A 27,855-nucleotide genomic window follows, 5' to 3' on the forward strand; every position below is an offset into this window, starting at 1 on the left:
ACACAAACTGAACATACTAAAGATGTTTCTGCCCTTTTCAAATCATCATGACAACTGCAATTATTAAAGACACTACATGACCACTTTCCTTTTAAAGAAAAGCTTTCTGCATGATCATTCATATCTTTTTAAAAAAAGGGCCAATACTTCTCAAGCTGTGCCAGGGCTATGTAAATTTATGAGCACAACTGTAAATGAAAACTTGTATTCAGTATTTGTAACTTCACAGTGTCGAGTAATGAAATCTGGTTTCGGTCGTACACAGCCACTGAGCTGAACCACTGACTTTGATTAAACACAACATCCACTTTAGTTCACAAGCTGGAGTCAATTTCAGCTGTTGACAACACTCAAATATCAGCGACGTGGCTGAAAGCCAGCTGTGTGTTTCCCTGGAGAAACAGCCATTCCTGTCTCTGAAACTGTGTGTGTGACTATGTGAGATGATTTTTTTCTCAAAATCACAGACACACATGTGACAACTGGGTACAAGGTCAGAAGCTGTAGCTGTGCCTCCTCATCTTTGACATCTCCAGCCCAAGTATTAATTGCTACTGAAACATCTGTGTGACAGACCGCATCTTTTTCATGAGCAAGATTCACCTCCAACAAACCTTCAACTGATATATATAGATATATATATAAATATATACATATATATAATAAATGCATATACATATACACACACACTTTTTATTTATATGCCTTATAGGGAGATCAGGCTAAAACAACTCAGGATTTTTTACTGGTCAAAGAGAAGATGAACCTTTATTTGTCCCACAGTGGTCAAATTCTATGGTGGCCCAGGTAGCTCAACACACTTCAGTTAAAAAAAACAAAACACATAAATAGACAAAACACAAGCAAATTAAGAAAACAACTTCACCAATTTGACAACAAAAATGTAGCATTAAAAAAAATCCAGCAAAAAGAGAAAACACAACCAAATGCAGAAACACGATGCAAACAGAAGAGATGACAACTGAAATATACGTATAATAAACTGATATTCAAAAATCTTTTTTAAAACTAAGCACTGAATTGCTCAATATCAAAGTTACTGTAGTTTCTGGCCATATAATCAAAAAAAACAAACGTTTTTTAAATGTTACACTAAATTGAGTTCAGTGTGCAGGGAAATCACTGTGGCCAACATATCTCAGCCTGGAGTTCCGATGACATTTCAGGTTAAAAATCTGCCCTTTCACATAAATATTATCAGTCGCCTGCAGAAGACAGAAAACTGCACAAACAAGAAGAAACTGCCAACAAAGACCTGCATGATATTTAACTAAATCCTGCACTCAGCAAAATATTTCACAATCCTCAGTAAATGAAACAAAGCATGTGCAAAGTGCTTTAAGCATGGTGTTCCTGACATTTACAAAGTCAGACTCGAAGAATAGTTTGGAGCAGTGTGGATATAGCAGTGTATCTTGTTACCGGACGCTGCTGCAGTGAGCTGTGTTAACTCGGATGACGTGATCTACTGGCTGGTGCCAGGATTTAATTCAGACTGCAAACAAAGCTGGGGCGCACCCACAGATGGTCCCATATATCCAATGGGAAATCTTGTCAGGGGCATCCGTCCAAAAACACAGTAAAATATATGTGTGACTGTGTGTGTGTGTTTGTTGTGCGTGTGTTTTCAAGTCAAAAAGGGGGGATTCAGTCGTCACGCTCGTTCACAGATCTATTTTAGGATGCTGAAACCATATGCTGATGTATAAGCAGAATCCCAGTAAAATACTTTTTATTCACTCCTGTTTCGTTAAAAGCGCTAAATACTCCCTTTAAAAGTTTTAGTGGAAATGAAACCAATTACAGTTTAAGAGCCCAAAGCACCAGAAATGACTGGAGCCGGAACTAGACAAAAATACTGACTGATATATGCTACAATCCACTCAGCACTGTGATACAAACCAAAAGTACATTGGACTGTTTGAGAACTGCATTCATCTGCAGTTAGAAAAATATTTAGAATTTGTGGTTTAATATATATTGCATTGTTCTACTGTGACAGTGGTAATTAGAAAAAACTGTCCCTGGATTTTGACAGTTTAGTTACAACCCCGTTCTGGACTGTCTCATTTCCAGACAGCTTCACAGAAAAGTTCAAGTAAGTGACTGTGTGCTGATCTTTAAGAGAGTTGGTAAACCAGACATATTCTAACAAACCTACCAAACAACCTTCATTCTTGAGTTTTGTTTCATTTGAAAACCTGAAAAAAACTGCAAGAATACACATATTGTCAAAATTGGTGGTTTTCACAGCTTAGCACACCCCAAGAACTTAGATGGACCATCAACACAAAAGTGAAAATTAAGCTTTATCTGAAGTGTTTTCTCTCCTGTTTATTTTGCCTGTTATTTTTCTGTCCGTGCCCTCAGCCATGCTCCCGCTTCTCCAGGCAACTGCATCTTTATGGCCTTTTCCAGTCCCCTGTGCTCACCCCCTGACCACCAGATGGCCATCACCTGACCTCCCTGCCGACCTACACACCTGCTCCTATTCCCTCATTAGCCCTGTCTGTGTTTATACCAGTCTGCCTGTAAAACTTTAACATCATCACTTTCTCCGTTAGAATCACTGAGCTGTTCCTGTCCTGTCCCCATACACACAGCAGCTCTGTAAGACTGTGAGGATGGCAACTCACTGGGTTGCCTGGTTAATTTCCCCACCTCTGTGGAAAAGCAGTGCACAACTGCTGCTTCTTTTCTGGTTGGTCCAGTCAGTGATCTCGGTTTTTTCTACAGGTTTATTTTGGGGATATGAACCATGGTCTACCTAAAGAGAGCTGGGATAGGCTCCAGCAGATCCTTGTGACCCTGGATGGATGGATGGAAATAATGGATGGAACCATGGCTTCTAGCATTACAGTGCTGACAGAGCTGCAAATTTGTTGTACTCACAACAAAATCCCATACATGGACATCCATAATCAATGAATCCCACTCCCTACAAGCAAGTCAGATGGAGCACCAACAGTATTTCTGCTGAACGAAATCAACAGCAACAAACAGACTTATATATGTAAACAAATTAGCATGCAGCTCATACGGTTGCCCAGCAAGTTGCCCCACAAGTAGGTCCCTATTCTGTCAGGATGTCGGGATTACTCTGCTAGTTCCATGGGCCTCTTATAGTATTTTGTGTATTTTGAGTATAGTTGTTTCCTTGCTTGTTTTTTTTACAATGATCTATAGTTTTGTTATTGGAGGTGCTGATTAGTCCTGTCATTGGAGTTTTCGTCCTATCTGGACTGTTTTTAGTTGTGCTCTTGTTTGGATGACTTTGTTTATTGTATGTATTATTTAGTTTCATAGTTGGCCTTGTTTGGTCATCGTTAAAATTGGTTTTGTAAGTTTTCCCACACTCTCTCCACCGCCTCCTCTGTTCCTAACCTGACTAGCACGTAACAAACATCTATGAAAATAAGACCCAGTTTGAAATATTCCAGACAAATCTTATTGCAACATTTATCAGCAGAGAGGTGATCTACACTGTATATTCTTTTATATTGTATCACAATTTGCCTCTGAAAAAGATTAAAGGACCCTAAAAATGAATGATGAGGCTTAAATGTATACTGTAAGCAGGAATTAATCCAAACAAGAACATTTTGTTAATGTGTTTTCACTGCTGTGTGTAAACTACACAAATAAGCTGAAGTGGACTGCAGACATCATATTTCCTAAGCATGAATATTGTAACTGTTCAGACGCCGACTGCAGATAAATCCAAGAGTATTATCACACATTCATCAACGCACCATTTTGTGCTGTTTAATGACATCACAGGAGTGTTTTGTCACTCTGAATCATACTGGGACACCATACATCACACATACAGCACACACACACACACACACATAAATACACACAGGCAGTATTGATCTGGAGGTGGGAGCCATAAAATTAGAGGATTGGTGTGGTGGGTGATGTGGCCTTGTTGTTGGTAATTTTGATGCCTGAGATGTTTTCTGCTGGCTGAGGAAAGGTGACTGACCAGATTCTAGACTGTCATCAAGCACGACACACCAGTAAAAACAATAAAGAAAGAGGTGTTCATTTTAAGAGAGATGTGCATTATTATTAAAGATATATAACGTACAAAGGTGAATAGCAGCTTCCCCGAGAGCAGCAGAAAAAAACAATTTCTCATGCTTATGAGAGACGTGAGTAATATATTTGAAAACAAAACTTTCATTTTAGTATTGTCCCTTTAGGGTCAGACTGATAGAATATTATATACACATAACAAAGTATAAACTGTAAAGCCCTGCTCATATCCAGTATTTCATCCAAAAAACATAATCATATAACCCCTGCAGCGAACATTATGTTAGATTCTTATGAATCACACAGTACCGTTAGGGCTGGTGCTAAATTCATTCTGCATCATGACAACAATCCCAAAAGTACAGCCATGGTCTATGTTCAGAGTCAAGAAGAACTAAATACATCCTGGTGTTGTTTTAAAAGTAAAGGACGGTCACAGCAAATATTAATTTGACTCATTTCTTCTCTTTACTGCACTTTAAATAAAGTTAGCTGATGAATAAAAACTGTTCTTTGCACTATTTTTAAAAGTATCCTCACTTGAGTTTCAGTGCCCACAGCTATTAAACAGTAAACTCCAAACATCTACTTTGAAAATAACGCATTTAGACGTGTCTTAGGTGGTAGTATTATCTCTGTGGGTGTTTTCCCCATAAGATCACGTTAATGCAATGACGCACAAAGAACCGAGAGAGTGAGGGTGAGAGAGAGAGAGAGGGAGAGACCGTCTCAGCTCTCCGTATCACGTTTCCTCAGTGAGCGTCCTGCTCCCTGACAGGGAAACGGGGAAACAGGTCTCAATTCCATCGCCGTGGCTGGAAGGTGTCAGTGCTGCTGAAGTAGATGGAAGAACATATTTATAATTTGCAGTTTTCTCTGTTCCCTATGAGAGGGCCAGCAACCTGTCCTTTATCTGAGCTCTGAGGATACATTGGCACAGAAGAGGAAACAGGCAGAGACGCGCGTAATTCCTCTGTGCGTCTTTGCCGCGCCATGCCTCCCCTCCTCTGACCGCCCTCCTGCCTCTCTCCTTCTTGGATGAACTTTCTCACTGCCCGCGGGGACGCGGCTGCTCGCACTGAAATCATGAAGACGACGCGGAAATGTCGCGCGCTCCTGTCGGTGGGTCTGAACCTGGTGGCCCTGTTCTTCTCCACCACCGCCTTCATCACCACGTACTGGTGCGAGGGCACCCAGCGCGTCCCCAAGCCCAACTGCAGCAAGCAGCGGCGCCACAACTGCATCGACTACGGCGTGAACGAGACTGACCAGAGCAAGGTACACTACAGCTGGGAAACCGGGGATGACCGCTTCCTTTTCCGCCGCTTCCACACCGGCATCTGGTACTCCTGCGAGGAAAACATCCATGAGGCAGGTGGGCACATCCGTCCCGGAGTCGGTACCTTAAAAGTTAAAAATACTCAGGACTGATCCTGCAGTGAAAGGCAGCGATGATAACCTAAAGTTGTTGCTCCTGTCCCAACAAATGTATACTTTATACTTAGATTCGAGTGTAGAGTCCTTTCAAGGTGATTTATGTGGATCAACACTGAAGTTCTCTTCAGACAAATATAGTAAGTGGAAAATGCACAAACCCGCTGGCTTGTCCTAAAAGGTCCATTAGTTAATAATCAGGAAATCAAAAGTTCAGGTCAGTTTTTAAGCAAAATGCTTCATTCTTTGGATCCAGCTACTTCAAATATGAACAATACTGAACTGAATAACTGATTATTTTTTTTAATGATTTGTGACTTAGTCCAAAAACAATAAACTGTAATCAGCCTCGTCTGACTGCCAAACTGTGATGGGCATTTTTAATCATTTAACCAACAAAACAATAGATCAATTCATCAAGACAATAATAAGCTGATTAGTTAATAAGGAACCATTAGTTGGTCTGCAACCCTCCTGAATGTATTGCTTATTTTTCCCACTATCAAACAATCCCATCTAATTAACACTTGTTGACCACTGAAGCCCATGGATTCCTACTGAAGATGCTGAGTCTTTAATAGCATCTCAAGTTGAATTTTAATTTTTCAGGCTCAGTCATTTTCTAAAATATCTGGACACTGTAGTTTTAAAAAAAAATAAAAAAGTAGTGAATTTCTGGGAAATATTTTCAGTGATGGGTTAGTCCCCAGTTTGATGCTCTAGGTGCAGACACTGTGTGCTGTGTACCATCGTGCAGTTTGTAAGTGTTTCTGCTACTGTGTCCATTAGAGGTTTTATTTGATAATGCATCTACAGATGGCACTTCAACAATAGACTGAATCAGCTGCTTCTGTTCTGTAAAGAAAGCGACTGAGAAAAGAGGGAAAGAAGGTGGTTGTGAATGAGCAAGAGAAGAATGACACACTCACTGTGTGTGTGTGTGTGTGTGGGTGTGTGTGCATGTGTGTGTGGGTGTGGGTGTGTGTGCACGTCTCATATTGCTCACCTTATGAGGACTGAAACCTGTTTGCACTTTCACAGTGTGGGGGACTCATGCCATTTTAATCACTGACTTATTTTCACAGTGAGCTTTGAAAAGTGATATTTTAATTATGTCATGTCTTTCATTCATCCTTTGGAATAGTTTAATAATACCTGACTGGAAAAATTAGCAACGCCAGCTATTTATCTTGACAATCAAACTACTAATAGTTGTATAATAGTAATGGATGGAAAGACACAATTTGCTTTTCCTTTGAAGTTTTTTTTTTTCAAGTTTAGGTTAAAATTTGCACCATAGTTGAATGGAACCATCCATCCATCCATCCATCCATCATCTAGACCCCCTTATTCCTAACCAGGGTCACAGAGATCAGCTGGAGCCTATCCCAGCTCTCTTTGGGTGAAAGGCAGGGGTCCACCCTGGACAGGTCACCAGTCCATCACAGGGCCACATAGAGACAAACAACCTCACACACTCACACTCACTCCTATGGGCAATTTAGAGTCACCAATCAACCTGACATACATGTTTTTGGACTGTGGGAGGAAACCAGAGTACCTGGAGAAAACCCACACAAGCACAGGGAGAACATGCAAACTCCACACAGAAAGGCCCCTGATGGGTTTCAAACCAGGAACCTTCTTGCTGTGAGACAACAGTGCTAACCACTAATCCACCACCTCTGAATGGAACCATAGCTAATAAAGACGTAATGCTGAAGAAATATTAAGAAAGACCTTGCACACAGAAGACCTCATCTCAGGCCTGTGTATGTCTGTACAGTCAGTGTCTGATTGATTCTCCCTGTAAAGGTGTAGCACTTCACACCTTTCCCATTGTTACTGGGCCTAATAAGTGACCTAATGTGCTGCCACATTACTGGACTGTGCTGGCCTTTTAAGAATTTTTGTTCCATTTTATTTTTCCCTACAAATTTAAAATTAAAATACTATTTGTACCAGCAGCAGAAAAGACACAGTATAATAAACTGACAACTTGTTACAGTCACATGTAAAGTATTCTGTTAACACTTAAATGCTACCATACCTGCTGCCTTACAGCTCAGCAGGCCAAGTAGAGCAGAGCTACAACTCCCATCACGACTCTGTCCATCTGCAGCCTCATATCAGGTACAATAAGCCAGAAAAACTGCGAGCCTTTAATGAACATCTTCTTCTACATGCAACAGAGCTGTAATACCTGAGTAATTACACATCATAATGCGTCTCACTGCCTGTTTAGCGGACATTTGTATTACAGAGTGATGAACTCTACAGAAAAGCCCAGCAGGAGAAATATGTTGATTTCCTGCTTAACTTAATCTTTTATTCAGCTGTTGCCCCGATGGGAAACAAATTAAAAAAATATGACACAAATATGAAGCAAGTATGCATAGTTTATTTGTTTGCTTGCATATATGATTGATACACATCTCCCAGCACATGGCCTTCAGTTTCTAAATGTCATGATTGTTACACACTGATAGGACCGGATCAGAACATATATTTTGTGTCTTAGCGATGACATTAATTTTATGGTTCTTGTGGATTTTTTTACTTTTGGTTTCCTATTTTAGAGTTTATGTAGGAGCAGCCCTTGAGCCAAACACATCACTATATTTTTATTACTGTTTGGTATATATGGCTTTGCAGGATAAAGAGGGGTTTGATGTCACTCACATCACTAAGCAGAGTTATGTTAATTATCATTTTCCAGTGTGACTCCTATCCTCTCTCTCATTCATTCATCGTTCCTGTCCTACTTCTCTCTCTGTCACTCTTTGCTATTATAGAACAAAAATACTCCAAATGACAGACACGTACCAGCCATCACTAACATTCGTTAACTTCCATACACATTATGGAGAGCACAACTGCTATGGATTTCAATCATCTTCTCAGTATTTTATAGATATTATAACTTGGACTATGAAATAACTTTTATCCAGACTTTTGGAAATGTTCTCAAAATATTCAAATGAACCAAAAAAAAGTTATTATTTTTTATAACATATGCTTCTAATGATGGAGTCTAAATGCCAAAAAGGTCAAAAACACAGATCTATTTTTAGTATATGAGAAGTGACAAAAGCAAAAGTAATAAACTACATAAGAGAGAGACACCAAACTAAGAAATACACTGGAGAGAATCTATGCTGTAAAGATTTTACAGTGAGCTTCACTGGACCACTGTTCCTGGTCCACTTGTTGCTTCATGTATCACAACTTGGATCCTATTTACATATTGTTATTTCATTCATTCATTATCAGCACAGTTGCCATTGCACTCACCAATTTAAACACAACTCTCCCAGTCTTTGCACGGAGTTCAGACAGAATGAATCTGCCTTGGATAACACGTTGTTTATGGCTTTGCAGTCATGTTTGTGAAGTGGCACTGGAAGATAGTAAAATGATTGTGGCCTTTGTTAAATACTGAAAAATGAAACGCTAAGTTAAAAATGTGATTCAGGACATGACTGATGGTGTTAATCTGCTCTGTGCACACACTCAAGCATCTATGTGCTTTAGCTACTCGCAAGTGAAATAATCAGGGCATCATTACATTCAGAAAAACATATTGGTGAGCATGAATTTTAAATGAATAGGTATCTGAGGCACTCCAAAACATGAGAGTGTTGTTTTCACTGTTGTTTTGTGTTGTGAGGTGTAGTTTTTTTTATTTTATTTACAGGTTCTTGTTCTTCCAGGGTAAAGTGGCAGTTTTGTTTGCAACCTCTAATTTATCAGTGATGGCCCTGTCTGGTTCAGTTCTGGTCTATTACCAGGACCTGGAGAAAAAACACTAAGATGTTAAGTGACAGAAAACAACAGATGGCTGATGTTATATCAAGCAGTGACAATCAGCCGAAGGTTGAAAGCTCCGTACTTAAATGGACAGATTATTAAAAAATTGACCCCCAGATGTGGTTCCATTATTTGTAGTAGTGTTTTGTATTTTTGTGACTTCAGTTTTTTTTTTTGTGGCATACCACAATGAAAGCATAAAATGTCTATTTGTAGTAAATTTGTGTATATATAGGAATTTTGTGTTTCTAGTTGTTTTTTATATCTGTGATGGACCGGTGACCTGTCCAGGGTGGACCCCTGCCTTTCACCCAAAGAGAGCTGGGATAGGCTCCAGCTGATCCCGTGACCCTGGTTAGGAATAAGCGGGTATAGATGATGGATGGATGGATGTTTTGTATGTCTGTAGTAAGTTTGTGTTTGTAGTCATTTTATGTATTTTTTGTATTTTTGTATTTTAATAATTTTTGTGACTGAGGTTATTCTCATTCTAGTTGCTTTGCTTTGTAGTTATTTTATGTCTTTATCGTTCATTTATGCTTTTAACTGAGCTCTACAATCTGATTCTCAAACAAAAATGACTTTAATGCAGAGGCCCCTGTGCCTTTTCCCAATAAGCTTCTTCATGCGTACAGACAATATATTTGGGCTGTACCTGGTCGTGATCCTCCCTCACAGATTCTGTTTTCACACACTGACCTGACATAAAAATGTATGTTATTTGGCTGATTAGACTTCTCCTCAGAAATGTGTGTGTTACTCTTACAGATTGTTGCTACTTGTAGCGGTCATGACGTGCCATTTGTTATAATCTTCCTTAAAGTAAGAATGTTTTTGGTTTGATACCAACAATGGCAGACTTTCCTGTTGGTTAATGAAACTTCTTATACAAATCTCTAAAAAGTGAATATGTTGCACGTTGAACAAAAAAATCTAATATGGATTATTCCGGCTGATGCTGAGGAGGAATCTTTTCCACTTGCCTGAAAATACATAAGCAGGATGTACAATGAAAACACAGTGAAAACACTGTACGTCCTAAATTTCCCTTCAGATATTTTATCTTGCTTTTTAGCAGTTTTCAGTATAGAGAGTTTATCTATGTGGGTATTGGAAAGTGTGGGAAAACAAGAAAGTTATAGATCAAACGGTGAGAGAGGATTACCTGGTCTCAATTATTAATCATCATTCTGACAAAAACACAGTGCTGTTTTTTTCATATACAGCTATTAATTGGCATTGACTTCATCTTTTGTCAGTACAGACAGAAATGTACTATAGTGCTATTAAAGCCTAGTCAGGGTGATAGATGTTGTACAACTTTACTTCCTGTATTTATCAATCCCACTGTCTCTGTTCTCCTGTTCAAAAAGCAGAGTGCTGAGAATGTGGTTTTACTTTACAATGTAAAAAGGATAATTGAACAACTTGAGTCAGACCTGCTGTGGGAAAATCTGATTCTCTCAGCCCATGTCCTGATTTCACTCTACTTACCAACCTTTGTTCTTCAGGCACTTGTCTTTGCTTGACATCAGGATTCATCCTGCTTCTGTCACATCGGTGTATAGTAACTACGGTGGTGCCAACTGGGCAGTGAAAGGTTAAATTAAAAAACACTGTCTATAATGATCACTTCAGTGAGGCTTACTCCCTTCATTACATCACTACAATCTGGCAAAGAGACTCATAAGCAGCTCAGCTTGATACTGTTTTAACAGCAGTAATTAGAACAGTTGCTTCAGGAAGAGGCTTTAGTTTGCACAGGGTTTTACATCAAAATGGCCTTTTTGTAAACACCTCATATTTACTAGTTTTAGTTTAGTTTAGTTGTGGCAGTGTGAAAAAGTCATTGTGTTAATGTGAAGCGTTCAGGCAGAGCTCAGTGGATCTTATAGTGTATGAGGTGATTTTGTATTGGATTGAAGTTTCCACAACTGATCACAGCAAGTCAGAGAATCTCATCGCTTTATCGATATATTCGGTAAATCACATTTTGTCACTGCTGTTTTTGGCAAAGCAGGCTGAAGGATTGTGGAAATCTGGCACGTATACCTGCTCTCAGATACGGCTGAGTAGTGCAGGCTGAGACAGAACTGTAGAAGTAGTATTAGCGATAGGTTTACCAAACCTTCTACATTCATTACAGCTGCAAATAGCTTCAAAAGACATTGCATTACTGAAGAAACCAACTGCAGAGCTGCTGCAGGGAGAGGAAATAATGCTGTGAAAGTGTGAGATAGGACTATGAAACTAAAAAATAGAAGAATCAACACCTTAAGCCTGTTTGAAATGAATCCATTTCCATTACAATCCTATGAACCAGGAGCGTGATGGCTGGGATTTTTTGGTTAATTGACATTTTAGAGGAGTGTCGTCTCCTGTGTGCAGTAGGAAGTTGTAAGAATATTAATTGTGCTGTTAGGTAGTCCTGTCATCAGGTCACAGACAAGCCTGCTCACTCTTTAATTACATTTTAGATTCATGTCCTAATCAGATGCTACTCACCTTTTGGCAATGGCATATTTTCCGTGCAGCTCACCAAGTCATGAACACAGTCGTCTGTTTCTCCCACTCACTCACACAACTTCCCTCGAGTTTTAAGCTTGGAAAGAAGAATATAAATGCATAATTATAATTTAAGCTTGGAAAAGATCAATTATAACTACCTCCAGTTGGATTTTTGCCAAATCACATGCATTTTTAACAGGCAGGTCAGAGACAAAGTTGTGGTTTCAGTCATTTTCACTTTAATACTAATACTGATTTAGCTTAGATGAAGTTTGGTGCAAATGGTAAACAGGAAGTAGGACTCAAACGCAAGAGGATTTAGAGGATGCGGGTAAACAAAGAGAAGAATCAGCAGAGAGGCAAAGTATAGAGAAAAAGGCAGCAGGTAATAGACAGAGCCAGTAGAGGCTGGACCAGTAAAGCAGCACGACATAGACAACATGAAAATCTGGTACCGACAACTTGTCTCTTTTTATGTCTGATGACAAGTTGACCAAAGGAATAATAGACAGCAGAGCACTTTGCTTTGGCACCGTGTTGTGCAAATGACCATTTAAAAGGAGATTTCTACCCTACCACACATCCCATATGATGTTGACTTTATTAGTTTGTTTTAGTGTAAAATGTCCGATAGTCTAGGAACCTCTAATGTCTAATGCCTAATGTCTGGTAAGAACTTGTTATATTTCTACAACTGATTGAACTTTAAAAATGCTTGTATCACTAGGTAGCACAGATACAACTCTGTAAACAGCAGTGGCAATATTGTAGCTTTCAGACTCAAGCTTCAGTTCAAGCTTCAGTTAAATCATCCTCATTTCCAGGAGACAAACAGTGTATCTTCATCTGTTGTTTTGCGGGCTGTGGGTTGGAGTTCAGTGTATACAACAGGGTGAGGGCGTTGGTGCCCATGCTGGTTATGGATGGATCTGCCTGCTGCCTGTGACACCACAGAGGCTGAGTTATGGCTCGTGTTATGGCTGCTGATCTGTGACCTGCAGGGTCCCACTGAGCTCTGATCGACTCTGCTGCAGCCTGAAGAGGCCAAAAATGACTGTAATAAGCATCCAGCGTAACTGCTGAGTATATCATGAGTGTGGATATAGAAAAAAGTCTAACATTTACAGTTAAGTAAATTTGTTAAGCACATCGGCTACAAGGTGAAGACGTGAGCATCATACAATGTTAGTGGAAGAGACAATGATAAACATAAGAAGCTACAAAATAAAGTGTTGACAATGACACAACAGCAGAAGGCACTGCGTCATTGTTAGCTTCTATTTGTCTAGCTGTTTGACACACTGACACTAATGCTGTTTTTATGCTCTTTCCCACCATGGGCATTCATTTTCATCCTTACATCACATCACACTCACTAATCACCTCCTCTGCAACTCTCCAACCTTTTTTTAAAACCTTAATACCTTAATACCTTTATTCCCTCTCCCCGTCATTTTCCTCACTCCCCGCTCTCTGCTTTACACCCCGCTCATTTCACCTTGAATTCTTCACCCCTCCCCCCCACTTCCATTGACCCCCCCTCCCCCTCAGGTGAGAAGTGTCGGAGCTTCATTGATCTGGCCCCTGCGTCAGAGAGAGGTGAGTGATGATGCTCATTAGGCAATACTGCCACTCCCTGCCGCTCCCCACCTGTTCACGCGGTCCAGGGAAAACCATAGAAGAAATATGTGCATATATCTTTTTTTCTGGATTCTTTCAGTGTTTATTAGGAATTTTCAGATGGTTATTTCCATCCACATCCAACACTATTCAGCCACCTTCACACTGAGACAAGGAAATACGGTTTCTAATGTCATGGTCTGGATTTTGTAACAAATGCTTTTCTTTCTAAATACACTGATCTAATCCACTTTATCACCTGCAGGGTATTCTTTACACTTCTTGTTAAGAATGTTTAGAGTAACAGAACAATATGAAAGGTTCCTGATAACTAATAGCTCTACTCAGTTTATCCAAAAACAGTAGGGTGAGAGTCATGCATCTTTAATGGGTAGTTTTGCCTCCGGCTGTATGGATGCATGTCCTTAATGTAGCCTAAGTCTAAATGAACAGCTTTGTTCAGTGAGTAGAAATTATAGTAGTTAGTGGAGTTTCAGTTGAGATGATGGAGCGGCAGCTTTTATGTCCTGAAAATCCAAAACACCGCAAATACTGTACATGACATATTGTCCTATTAGGTTGCCGATGCTACCTTTGCTACACCACAGACTTTATAGATGTAGCTTTAGCGGTGTTTTCTTTCTGTCACTTGGCTACAGTTAGCTCACTCTTCAGAGCTGCGTGCGATACAGCTCAAAGAGTACAAACACAACTGTAACGTAGAAGCACAACATCATTATTAAAGACACTTATTCTGTAAGCTTGCAACCGGTTAATTTGACTGACTGATTGACGAATGGAAAAACAGCTACCAGGACAATTGCAAGGGGCTTAACAGGATTATGGCATGCATATTTCTTTGTATTGTATATTTGGTGTTAGTTTACTAAAACTTGTGTATTTCAATTTCAGGGAAGGGTTAGAGGAAAAAAGTCAGCAAATTCAGGCTTTAGTCAAGGTTGATTGCCGTTATCTGTGCTGCAGCTTTCACTGGATTAGGCTTTGCTGCTTTAGCTCTGTATTTCAGGGAAATTTGTAATTTGTAAAACAATAAGTTCAAGAAGTAAATTCAAACACGTCCTACTTTTGCAGTTTACCCAGTCAGCCCAAAAACCTTTGAACTCCAGCTTTACTGCAGTTACAGCTGTTTGCCTTTGTTGGTTCTGACCAATCAGGAACTGAGTTATTCCTCATCCCCATAGATGGATCAGTGAACAGGCCTACTGGACACATACACTGGCACAAAATGCCAACCAAAATATGAAAAACCTCAAAAACACAGACACACAACAAATAAATATCAGTGAGTGAGAAGAATAGGAAGAGATGTAAATGAATTCAAATGGTGAGAAAATGGCTAAAAAAGGACAAAACAACTCCAAGAAGACACAAACTCTTGACAAATATAGGAGGAGCTATAGGGGCCTTTTGTATGTGTGTGCCCATGGGTCCAGTTTCTCATGATCCATGCATGCTCATCCCTAATTATAGCTGCTGTAAACAGCCACACTTGAAAACTGAGTGCAAAGACTTCTGTCATAGCTGTGAATCACTCAGATTGAGACAGCGCACCTACTTGCAGCTGCTTTTCATAGACATTCATAATACCACACACAAAAGAATCAGAAATAGTTGTGACGGAGGAAAAAAACAGAGCTTAAAAGAGAAGTTCAACAACTGCCCTTGGTCCTCACACACTTACTCTGTCATGTGCCAGATTGTCTTTCAAAGTGTTATAAAAAATTTAAGCCACACCCTCAGATTCCATCATCAGACATGTATTTCCAGACTCTGAAGCCTCCTCATCATCATTGTATGTTTCCCCATGTTCTTTATTGCTATAAACAGATACAATAATGTTACCTTCCTGAGTTCTGACAGATACTGTACATACATCTGTGCATCAGGATGCTGGATAATGAGGAATATCCCAGGCACCTAATTAAGATTCCACCTAACTGCACATAGGAGCAGCTTATTTCTGAGAGCACTTGGTGTTTATATCCTGCAGCTCATAAAAGAAAAATTTGACCATCCAGGAGAAAGGGAATATTAGGTGCATGTGGGCGTAGCTTCTAATTCACTGTTTCATGCTGAGCAGGTAGTTAATAATGAAAGTTCTCCAATGGTTTCATCTGTTAATGCCATCTGGACTGAAAGCAGGAGTGTTGAACGGAGCAGTGGTGGATGATATGATGTATTGAGCAGGGTGACCTTGCTCTCACACAAGGATACGATATGTTAATCTGCCTTCCTTTGCAGCCTACATGCTTGCTGCTGTGTTTTATAACACCCAGCTGCTCCTTGGTCAGATCCAAGTCTGTTCTTAATGAAAACCCAAACAAAAGGCCTTTAATTTGTTTATAAGAAAACACTCAGACAGCCAGGGTGGATGCCAGGGTTTTAAAAACACTGGTCATGAGTGTGAAGCCCCTCGATAGAACCAGACTCACCTGAGAAATGTTTAGCCAACCAAATTTGCTTAATATAAATAAATAAATAAATAAATAAATAAAATACAAAACACGTAATTTTTTTAATTTATTGATTTAATTCCAAACTTGTGCGGTTTAAAAATAAACATTGCTTTTGTCATCTGTGTGACCCTGGTAAATAACCTACCATGTTTTAGCTGCAGACAAACAGACAAGCAAACAAGAGGGGCACTAAACACAACCTCCAGGTATAATTAAAGAAAGTGAGACTAAAAAAAGTGAGACTAGTGAGACTAAAAAAAAAAAACAAAACATAAAATATATTTGAGGGTTAGTTAATATACACTTTGAAAGTTAAGCTTCTTAATCCAGCATTTATGAATAATTAGCTAATTAGAATTAAATAAGAATTGATTCATTTTCCAAGTAAAAAGCATTATTAATGATAATTGATTATTTATGACTTGTCCTAAAATTGAGGAGTTTCAGTTTTCACTCAGAAAACTTTTAATAAGCACTTTCCATTTTTTGGCAATCTGGAAATTAAAATATTTATTAATTTCTAACTGGATTGGAATTATTAAGAAGTATTGGTATAAATCACTAGTTACAGCCCTAATAATTCAGTAGAAATGACCTCAGTGTACGATATTGACTTCTCTGGCTCAGTTTTGTTTCCTAAATCCAATCTACTAATCAACAATCTTGTGAATCTTGAATTTCCCAGTGGGTCTGAATCTTATTAAATCTGTGTTCTTGACATGGAAATGTTTTGTGAAACCCCGGAAAGCTGCTGTCAGAAAGAGAAAACTGTCTACCTCACACCACTGGCACACTTATGAAAACACACCCATGCACACAGTAATTAAAGATGTAATTAAATCCATTTGAGATGAGACTCGGTCTGATGAGCTGTTTCCTTCCTGTTATCAGTCCTGCTGGCTGAGTCCCTCAGAACATGTTTCATTTACTTCAGTTTGATTAAGTCTCAGTCTACTGATACATATTCAGTAAGATAGAAAAAGGAGACAAAATGATTTTGGACGATATTGTTGCATTGTGAGTTTCTCTTAGAGGCGATTTATATTTCTGGAATTTGAACTGACTGGTTGGAAATGAAAGTTTATGAGCATAAGTGGATTAAGTATTGGTGCTTTTTAAGCACTGAGACATGGGCATCTCAGTGAAAACCTGATGGGAGAAATACGAATGTCTCATCATTACTCAGACTCAGGCCAGTGTTTAAAACCACTATGTCCATTTACTATGGTTACCATCTTAGTTTAGCACAACGCACAGTTGATGGGGATGTCATTAGTTTTTTATTTGGCTATAAACCAAAGCACTGGGTAAAGCAAATGTGATACTAAATGATGGTATTAAATAAAAAGTTTGAGCATCACTAAAGTTATTCCAGTTCTTAAATGTATGAGCATAGGTTATTGTACAAGACTTTGTTCCATTGTGCACTGGACGCTTTTGTAGTTTTAATTCAATATCTGTAAAGGCAGATCTCTGCACCTCTGCCAAAGAAACGACCTGTGATCCAGATACTATATAACTCATGCTGCCATTGTAAATATGTGGAATTCCACTTGGGTTGGGTTTGTGTTGATGGAAGTGTTCAGATTCTTTACGATATTTAACTGCATTGTAATTTTTTGTGACATTTTTGAGTTATATCCCAATGTCTCATGTAAAACTCTGTAAATGTCTCAATACAGTGTCTTATTCTTATTCTAGAGAGACGTGTGACCCAAAATTAGCCATCAGTATTGGCTTTTCAGGATTCCTGTAGCACGGCCCAAATTCACTGATGTTCAAATGGAAAACTCAGCCTGTAGGTTATACAGCACTTCCACCTCATCTACATCCCCGACAGAGCAGAGCACAGCAGATAATCCTGTTTAATTCTGGGATCTTCACCGATTCAAGTGGAGCCTCTGCCTTTTAGAAATTATAAATGTGGAGCGTAGTGAAGAAAAAAAAGTCTGGAAGTGAGAGTGGATCCCAAGGGCAGCTTCAGTCACAAGATGACAACTCCTCTCTGCTTTAAAAATGTTCACATTTTCCGAGTATGAAGAAGTACAGTGTGGTTGTAAAGCTTGTTCATCATCCTGCATAATGTCTTTCACTGCTCTGATGGGATTTTTTCCTCTGTGTGACCGGAGGGCCTCACTGACACAGTAAAGAGCCAACAATTAATGTGTCTCAAACAAGTGGGTGGCAAAGTCAAATACACCATCCTCTCCTCCCGAAGGCCGATCAGAAGCAACCGTCTCACCTTGTTTTCAGCTCTAACTGCCATGTCCTGCCTCTAGAGGAGAGATTTATCATCATTCTCCAAAGATTCATCAAAATTTCATCAGGAGGTCCAGAGATATCGAACGCGGGATAAATGAATGATGACAGAATAAATGGAAGGACAGTCAAATGTCACCTCCCTCTGTCTCTATCTTAAAGAACAAAAATTGAATGCAATATTGTTTGCACATCACAGGCATAATGCTATTTTATCCCAAAACAGCAGGGAAAGTTTACCTGTAGAGCACATAAGTAACTAAGAAGTAAACCCAGCATGATGCAAAATATCACAACCCTTTCTGAAACAAACCTACACAAAAACAAAGAAATTATTACAAAATGAGTAAAAAGGTGGACAATTATGAAAGTTTGCATTTTTTAATAATTGGTGAAGAAAATGATTTGACCTGTAGAAGCCATTGTTAAGTTAACCCTTTCATGCAAGTGTTTATATTACTCTTTGGCTTTTTCAAAGACGTGTCTCCTCAGGTGGACTACATGTTTTTAACTGAAGAAACAACTTCACAAAAATATAAATATATATATAAATATAAATAGAAAAATATATATGTGAAAACTATGAAAAATATTTGCAATTTTATTACTTATGTGTTTATATATTTGAACAAATTCTAACACTGTTCAGTGCAAAGCAAAATCCCTCCTACTCCCAAGCTCCTGAGGGCTTCTGGCTTCCTGTTGGCCAATTTTTTCTTACAATGGGTCACAGAATATTGGATGACACACTCGCATCCACTGAAGTGGGTGATATGCAACTACACAATCACAACCCATGCACATACTGGAAAATTGAAAAGAAAACAGAAACAGAAGACCTCTTTTAAATAGCTGCCCACTATAGTGACTACTATGCATGAAAGGGTTAAAGTCAGAGCGCGACTTGAGCGTTCAATGTCAAATTCAAATTGATAGTGACTGTAATATTAAAGCCATATGGTATTGGACGTCTAGACAGAGCGTCTTAATTCTTTGATTGTATATTCCCTGATCTGGGACACCAGAGTTCTGTTAATTTATGTAGGTCTTGTACAGGAGCTTGTCAAAAAACTGCATTACGCACTGAGACATGTTGCCAAGTTTTGTTAAATGAAAAAAGGATTTTTTTTTTGCTCCCATTTCTATTTATATTCTGCCCTCTGTGGTGCTGAAGAAAATTTTATTTTTGAGTTAGTTGCTGAAACACCCCAGATTCACTTCGCATTTGCTTTGACACACTGCTGAGCTGCAGGTGAGCTTGTTTCTTCCTAACTTATCACGTCTTCTCTAAAATATGCATCATTGTCAATAAATATAAGTGAAAAGCTTCAATCCAAACTACAAGCCCTCTGAATCCGGTCTCTGTTTAAACCTACTCACTTATTCAGTTCACCTCCTGGTTCTTCAGCAGGTCCCAGTGGTTTCACTCCCTGAACACAGAGTCGAAAAGCTTCAGATGTTTGACATGTGACCTCCAGAGTCCAGGAGCTCTTTCAACACAGCCTTGTGTTAATTTTTGTGAATTTCCGTGTCAGTGTGCATGTTTGAGAAAGCGACCAAGAACTAAAGGAGACAAGAGGACAAGAGGAGAACAATCCGACATGTGACCACTGCTTTTAATTTGATATATTTTCTCACAGCAGCGACCACAGCTGGACAGCAAAAACTGTTTCCACCTGCAGATAATGTCAAAGCTCAACTGAGCTGCTGTGACTTTATGGTTGCTGAACCATGACTATAAAATCACTGTGTGGCAGAGAGGTTTTATGTTTAGTCATTAGAAAAATTACTTAGACATTTCTTTGACATAGGTCAAGTTTAAAGAGACATTTGAAGGTAAGGTGCTATAACTGATGATGCAGGGCTTGTGTCTGAGTTCACACACTTTCATCTGTGTGTGTTGCATTTGCAGGGGTGTTATGGTTGTCGGTGGTGTCAGAGGTGCTCTACATTCTGCTGCTGGTGGTCGGCTTCAGTCTGATGTGTCTGGAGCTTTTCCACTCAAGCAATGTCATTGACGGACTCAAACTGAACGCCTTCGCTGCCGTCTTCACTGTGCTTTCCGGTAAGATTGGATGCCAGATAACACACGCAAAAACCTTTTTTTTTTTTTTTTTTAAAGAAAAATGTACATATTCTGAGAAATGCTTTGAGAATTATAACGGGAGTGGAGAGAGACTGATGCAGATTTGTGAGAGGTCAGTCAGGGTCAGAGGTTATCTCCTGGAAGCCTTTGCTGTATCAGGTGCCAGGGATTTTTCTCCCAACTCATGTTAAACCTCTTACACAAGAAGTTGGCTCTGCATACTGCAGAGTGCTTGCTTCCTCACGAGGTCTCTTTAAGGACTCATAAGAGCAATGATATGTTTTCAAGCACATCTTTTCCATGCATTCATTGCTGACATGAAGCTTTTCCCCATCACAAGTGGCAGATTTAATCTGAATCATGTTTGTAAATGACATTGAATTGTTAGATGACCTGTTCACCAATATTGTGAAAGTCAGTATCCTAGCACCATGTGGGGTTCATTCTTTACCAGAGAAACAGGATTTAGGCTCAAAGTGACTTTAAGACTTTATAGCACATGCAGTTTAAAAAGCCTTGGATCCTACAAAATCTGTTTTTAAAATTAATTTATTAATTATTTTGTTTCCTAATTTCTCTCATCTCATACATACATTAAAACATACTAAATACTTAATGCTACATTCAAACAGAATCAATGGTAATGATTTTTTATGTTTAGGTTTTCATACTGTTTGACAGCTGAAGAAGAAGATGGCATGATTATGGAGTTGATTGTTAGAAGATTAAAAACTCTGCAGCCATGTTTTATTTACTGAGGAATGAGTAAGACAGAACAAACGACACTATGAACCCTGATACACCATGTGAGACACACACACACACAGAAAACACACTCTGACTGTGGGGCTATGATGTATAACGTCTGCATTAATATCTCAGTGGCTCATTTACACTGTGGCTTTTTGATTTGCTGTATATTTATGAGTGATTATATTCCTATCCCTAATTGATTGGAAGTCTCATTAGTGGCATGTTAAATCAATTGATATTGTATGATGACTAATTATAATAATTACACAAGTTATGATTTATTACTGATAATATGCTGAGCTGTAACTCACACATAAAATGATTTATTATTGTTTTGTTTATGGTAATTATCATGGCAGATTAGTGCTGTTGTTGAAGAACAAGAAAAATATGCTGATGGTTCAGCTATCCTGTCCTCAGGGCCTTTTCATTTATTTGTCCTGGAACTAGAGAAAAGGTCATGTTATCATTAAAATCATCATCTGGGTTTAATCCCTACATTTTATGGTAGCCATCAGACTGTGTGACATAAAGATTTTTGCAATTGCCATCAAACCATCAGGAGCAGCATCTGTAGCATCACATAGAGACAGAGACAAAATGAGTATGACTACATGCAAAGTTACTAAAAATACTCTTAGAAAAATCAGAGTCACAAATCTGCTACGAAGAGGAAGAGCATTGGTGAAACCTGACAACAAGAAGGGCATATAAGACACAAAGTATGACTACTGGACAAATTGATTTTTGACCTGCTCTGATGGTGCTGACAGTAAGTGTCTGAACCAAATTTCATGGTATAGCAATCCACTCTGTAATTTTCACTCTAGACCAGACTGAGTATTCGTAGAGGCAAGAAGAACTGCTAAAGTTTTTCATTTTGTTCAGGGGTAACAGTGAGTAGAATAGATGGCTCCGCCAGAGGCTCTGATAAAAGTATGCTGCTTTTGCCAGCCTGCAGGCACCTTGCTCTTTGTGTACCCTGCATATGCTTTTAGCTGAAATTCCACCATAACAATGTCATAAATTAGATGTTATGATGTATTTCTAATCCACAATGTGTTAGTTCAGCTTGACTCTGCCAGCCAGCACAGTAATGGGACCTATAATCCTGATGTATAACCCAGCTCAGGAACACATGATGTCAGACATGATGTCAGGGTAATAACATTGTGTGTGTGTGTGTGTGTGTGTGTGTGTGTGTGTGTGTGCGTGTGTGTGTGTGTGTGTGTGTGTGTGTGTGTGTGTGTGTGTGTGTGTGTGTGTGTGTGTGTGTGTGTGTGTGTGTGTGTGTGTGTGTTTGTGTATGTGCTGCAGGTCTTCTGGGTATGGTGGCCCACATGATGTACACTCAGGTGTTCCAGATCACAGTCAGTCTGGGTCCTGAAGACTGGAGGCCTCACAGCTGGGACTACGGCTGGTCATTCTGGTCAGTTCATGCACACACACACACACACACACACACACACACACACACACAATTTTAAAAAACCAAAAGGGAGTGTGTAATAAGTAGGGACACTGTTGGATAAGTCTGCAAGTACACAAATATACCCCTAACATAATTTCATAAAATCTATTATGTTAAAAAGCCCCTGCATCTTCAGTGAAGGACAAATATTTCCCTTGTTTTAAAACAACATACTGAAATACATAATTATCCAGGCCTATGGTGTCCAAAACACACACGGACAAAAGGACCATTGAACAAACACACCCATCATCCCTCCATTTAGCCAATCAGAAATGACCTCTTCAGGCTGCAGCTGCAGCAGGTGGTATTCAGGTGGTATTGAGGTGGTATACAGGGAGCAACAGGGTTGTTGTTGTTTCAGGGATAATTAGCCAGACAAGACTCATCTTGACCTTGCCCACTCTCTGCTCGAAAGTAGAGCCAAGCTGCAGCTGTCAGTCATTTGAGTGAAGGACCCTCATTTACTGTAACAGCACAAGGGAGACGTCCAGGGTTGTTAAAATAGAATAAATTCAGCAGGAGTAATGATTAACGTCCACTGGAGCAGAATGCCAAAAATCTCCTTCAGGATAAATAATAAGTGTGATTTTGCTCTGTCCTGAGGATGAATGGACAACTGATGTGCAGTCACATGAAAAACAGGGTCAGTGAAAACATTTTTTAAAATTTTCACCCTGCAAAGATGAGATTCCTCACACAGTTAATCATAATTAAAACAGTGCTATGGGTGTACATTGAAGAGCTAGATACCGCTAACATTAATCATTATGAGAAACCATAGTAACAGTTTTCTTTCCAGCAGAAAGGTAATTATAGAAACACATAACACAAGGGTTAGATTTCTGCCTTACTGTGTATATAATTCAACTGTATTCCATATAACAACATGTAGGTGCAATTAAAAAGACAAACCCCTTCAGTGCATGTACAGCACTTTAACATGGGGAAATCTAAAGTCTGGCATATGTTGGCTATGCGTTTGCAGAAGAGGTTTAGTTACATATATTAGAAAAGCTTATGACAATGTTTACTCCATGGGAGTCTAAGCTGAAATAATAACAATAACAATAATAATTATTATTATTATAATATCACTAAATGATATTGTGATATTGGACTTTTAAAACTAAACTCAAATACAAATCAAGTTACAAATGTCAAGAGCTGGTGTCGGAGTGGAGGTGCAGGAGAGAAGGTAGGACCCAAATGCAGGACAACAAAGGCTTTATTTCTCCTGGGACTTCCAGGGCAAACAAATACAAAACTCACGGGAACCGTGAGACGGTATACCTACTGAGACTGGATGAGACGGTCATCACAAAAAAACACACTCACTCATCAATCATCAGTTCTATACTGACTAATGCTTCAGCAGGGAACAGGTGAGGAGGTATATATAGGGAGAAACACAAAGATAACTACACATAGGTGAGGAAATATCCTAGTTTGGAAATGAAAAGAAAGTGACTGATCAAACTACATATGAAGCTGTATGATGGTTTGGATTCCTGTTTTATTAGGTAAAGGGTGATATACAGTAGAGTAAATTCCAGTGTTTCTTCCCTGCTAGTGGAGGAGCCAAGATTAGTTGCTGTGTAATATCATTCAAGTTGCCCTTCAGGGGTCCTACACTTTGGTACATATCAAGATCTTAGCCAACACTGGCCAGATTACCTCAAAAGTTTGGAAACTGATGGTAAAATCACTGTGATAGCCCCCTGATCTTTCAGATATTTTCCACATGCTCAGTGGCATCACAGCAATGCTAGACAGATGTATCATACTGTACATTATCAGACCATGTCATGTTATTGTGTATTAATGGACAAAACAACCTTAAACATGAAAACATACATTTAAAAATATGTGCCAGTGTATTAAAAATCAAAAACTGAAATAACAGCAATTAAAAATCTGAGTCTTCTAATGCTATTTTAAAAACTGTTAAAAAGAACGGTGGCCATGGTTAGCCAAAGTCTTGCAGAGCAGATGTCTTTTTGTGATGGTTGTTGTTTAAAAAACAGTATCTGTAATGCTTCTTTATGGCTTTATTTTGTAACGTCTCCATGATCATCAGAAAGATTTGGGAGAAAACACAAGCTGACTCTGTTCACTCCAGCAATCAGAGGATCAAGGATCATGCAGTCTCTCTGTACCCGCATTATCCTCGATGTGTACTTACACACTATGGGACCTATGGGCATGGCGTAGCATTTTACTGCAGAAACTTTACACTAATACAGCCCAGAGGATGATCCATGACCTTCCTGCTAGAACCAGCCTCTGAACAAGCTTTATATTTTTAGTTTTGGTGAGAGCTGCACTCTTTTATACAAGAACCAGGGGCATGGGGTGTCCATGCCCCTGGATAGCATCTAGAAAGACAGCTAATGGCAGAAGGAAATTATCCAAAAAATATTGTAAGTTGTTTGCAGCCTAAAATCTGAGAGGGTAGCATAATATTGAGGCCTATTTGTAATTTTAAATATTCTAATAAAATTAAAGTTAAAAAACATCCCTATTTGTTTTTAAAAAAATCTTGCTCGTTACATTTTGATTGCTTCACAGACATTTTTTCCAAACTGAACTCCAGAAATTTAACAAAAGATTCACTTCTTCTTATTCTCTCCATTCTCACCTCATCAACAACATGTCTCTGTATCACTCTCTAAACCAGCATGGCCTGGGGTTCCTTCACCTGCTGCATGGCTGCCTCCGTCACCACCCTCAACTCCTACACCAAGACGGTGATTGAGTTCAGACACAAGCGGAAGCTGTTCGAGCAGGGCCTCCGCGAGGAGCAGAACTACCTCGACCAGGAGGCTTTCCACTATTTCCGGGACCGCTCCCTCCAGTCCATCTCCAGCACTGTGGAAGTCTACCCTGGCCACAGTGGAGGCAGAGCTGGGCTGGTTGTTGGGGGCCCAGGTCCTGGTCCAGGCCCAGGTCCAGGTCCAGGCAGGGGCAAGATGAGAGCCACATCAGCCTCTGTAGACCTTGGGGAGAATACAGACTCTCTCGGAGAAGAGCAATGCTGAGGGTTATGTGGGATGAGGTGTGATGAGATGATGAGGCTGACTGCGCTTCCATGTCTGGGCTCAGCCAATGGCTTTCCTGCCAAAACTGAAAGCACATCTGCCCTTAATTTCTGGTTGCAGAAGATGATTAACAGATCTGTTGAGAAGAGATGTGGCAGAAGTAAATAAATAAAATTCAACTGATGTGTTGTGAAAATCAATATAAAGTGTGAAAAACAGAATGAGCTTTGAGTTCTGTGACTTTGTTTGAAGTTAGGTATTCTCAGCATATTACGAGGTGCTATGTGTAGTATTTTACCTTTAAATAATCTCAATTTTAAATCAATAGAGCCTTCTTAGGTTTTGCTGAACAGTGGCATTGCAGACCCAGGTTTTCTTGTGTGTGTATGTGTTCTGTCTTCTAATGTAACGTTATGGATTTTTCTGTGTAGAAACCAGACTCCATTTGATTCTCTCTGTCTTGCTAACCATGTTTCTATGCTGTGGTTTGTTGTATTCAGGCAAGCTGAGGACTTATGGTTTCAGGCTTATGAGAAAGAGTGTTCATATAAATCAGCTACAAGACAAAATATAAATAAATGATAGTTGCTCCATTCTTCTCGAGACAGACGGAGTGAACCACACAAGATGCTGTTGAGTAAGGATAGATAGATAGATAGATAGATAGATAGATAGATAGATAGATAGATAGATAGATAGATAGATAGATAGATAGATAGATAGATAGATAGATAGATAGATAGATACTTTATTCATCCCCCATGAGGGAAATCCAGAAGGGAAATATCATTGGTTCTCAGGGTATGGTTGCCTGTTTCTCCCAAACTTTATTAATTCGGGGTCTGATATATTTCATAAATAAAGGTCAGATAAAAAAAACTCTTTTGGTAGATTAAAAAAAAAAATCCTTTTAAACAACAATAAAAAACACCACCGGTCATATGACAAACTATTGTGCTGCTTAGACCACAGAAGAAGAGAGCCTGCCTACATTTTCCTGCACCAAATGCTTTAATATTTGCAAATTTAAATCCACCACTGGTTAAGTATTTACCAATTATTACAAAGGTTAATGAGATACAAACAATGTTTTCTTATTTTTCTAACAGAATCCTTTTTTTTTTGACGCCAGGATCTTTTGGAGCACCATCTGCTTGGGGGTAACAAGTGTTTTTTTGGGCTTTCTGATAAACAGAAAATACTACACATAGCACTTTTAACCAGGTCATATCCAGGCCCTGCAGTATTTATAACCCTAAATGTGAAAGAAAGAGTTAAGAGTTCTGTTAGTCTTTTCAACTCGTAAGAGAAAAACAAAGCTCAGTATTTTGGGGATTGCTGTATTTTTTGAGTCTAGGTGTGAATACTTGCCCATAATCATTTGACAACTGTAAAACAACACTATCTTTTCTAAGCCTCACTGCTAGCAGAAAGGTCTCATTAGCATTTCATCGCTTCATCAAATAAAGGTTTGAAAGTTGAGTTTGCAGTTGAGATCATTAACGCTAACCAATCCCACTAACATTGATGATATGGGACTGGTTTTAACAGCACACTGGGCCTCAGGCAAAAAGGACTCTCAGAGTGGCCTGACAGACGAGTGGTGACGGCGGGTTCACCATGTGTGGGAGCACACTTTGTCTTGGTGGCTCAGGTCTGGCCACCAACCTGTGTTGCAGGTTTTCCCCATCTCTCTGCCTCTGTCTCCCCGTTTCCTGCACACATCCCTGCAATCTACTGTTGAATAAAGGCAAAAATGCCCAAAGAAGAAACAACAGTTTAAAAAAAACAAACAATCCTGACCTGTTGCACAGTATATCAGTCTGCCTTTATCCCACAGTTTGACTGAAGACTCATAATGCTTTAACTGAAGGTCATTTAATGCTTAAATATTTTACTAAAATAAACAAAAAATGGAAATCTAAAAACAAAAAGACTCAATGTGAAATTCATATTCTGTACATGGTATTATTATGATGTGTGGGACATTACAGAGTCACATTGACAGATTGTACTGATAGGGCTAAATTTATTGTTGTTTTTTTTTCTTCTTTTGTTAAGCTCTGAGCACAGTTTAAAGTTATTTCCTAAATAACCTTCTAGTGAGTAAACTTTGGAATATAAGCATCCATCCATCCATTATCTATACTAGGTTAGTCCTAACCAGGGTCACAGGGATCTGCTGGAGCCTATCCCAGCTCTCTTTGGGTGAAAGCCATTGGGACACCCTGGACAGGTCACCAGTCCATCACAGAGAATATAAACATAGTAAGATGAATTTAAAATACAAAAATGTTCTTGCATGAGGTCCAATGTATTTTTCATATATTATAA

The 27,855-nt window shown here is 39.1% G+C and overlaps 1 protein-coding gene across 1 annotated transcript; it reads left to right on the plus strand.

The window, feature by feature from the left end:
- The first annotated feature begins 5,133 nt into the window (after positions 1-5,133).
- On the plus strand, positions 5,134-25,521 carry gsg1l (gsg1-like). Its single transcript, XM_026325532.1, has 5 exons — positions 5,134-5,437; positions 13,366-13,413; positions 20,083-20,235; positions 22,327-22,438; positions 25,161-25,521. The coding sequence occupies exons 1-5, from the start codon at positions 5,149-5,151 to the stop codon at positions 25,519-25,521; spliced, it is 963 nt and encodes a 320-aa protein (XP_026181317.1). The 5' UTR covers positions 5,134-5,148.
- The last annotated feature ends 2,334 nt before the right edge of the window (positions 25,522-27,855 follow it).

The sequence above is a fragment of the Mastacembelus armatus genome, chromosome 8 (assembly GCF_900324485.2).
Source record: "Mastacembelus armatus chromosome 8, fMasArm1.2, whole genome shotgun sequence".
Taxonomy (NCBI): Eukaryota; Metazoa; Chordata; class Actinopteri; order Synbranchiformes; family Mastacembelidae; genus Mastacembelus; species Mastacembelus armatus.

Bases quoted from the DNA above. Each gene is read 5' to 3' on its own strand.
- gsg1l (XM_026325532.1), top strand. From the start codon at position 5,149: ATGAAGACGACGCGGAAATGTCGCGCGCTCCTGTCGGTGGGTCTGAAC. The intron at 13,414-20,082 runs GTGAGTGATGAT...TTGCATTTGCAG, and splicing joins GGCCCCTGCGTCAGAGAGAG to GGGTGTTATGGTTGTCGGTG. The intron at 22,439-25,160 runs GTCAGTTCATGC...TCTCTAAACCAG, and splicing joins GACTACGGCTGGTCATTCTG to CATGGCCTGGGGTTCCTTCA.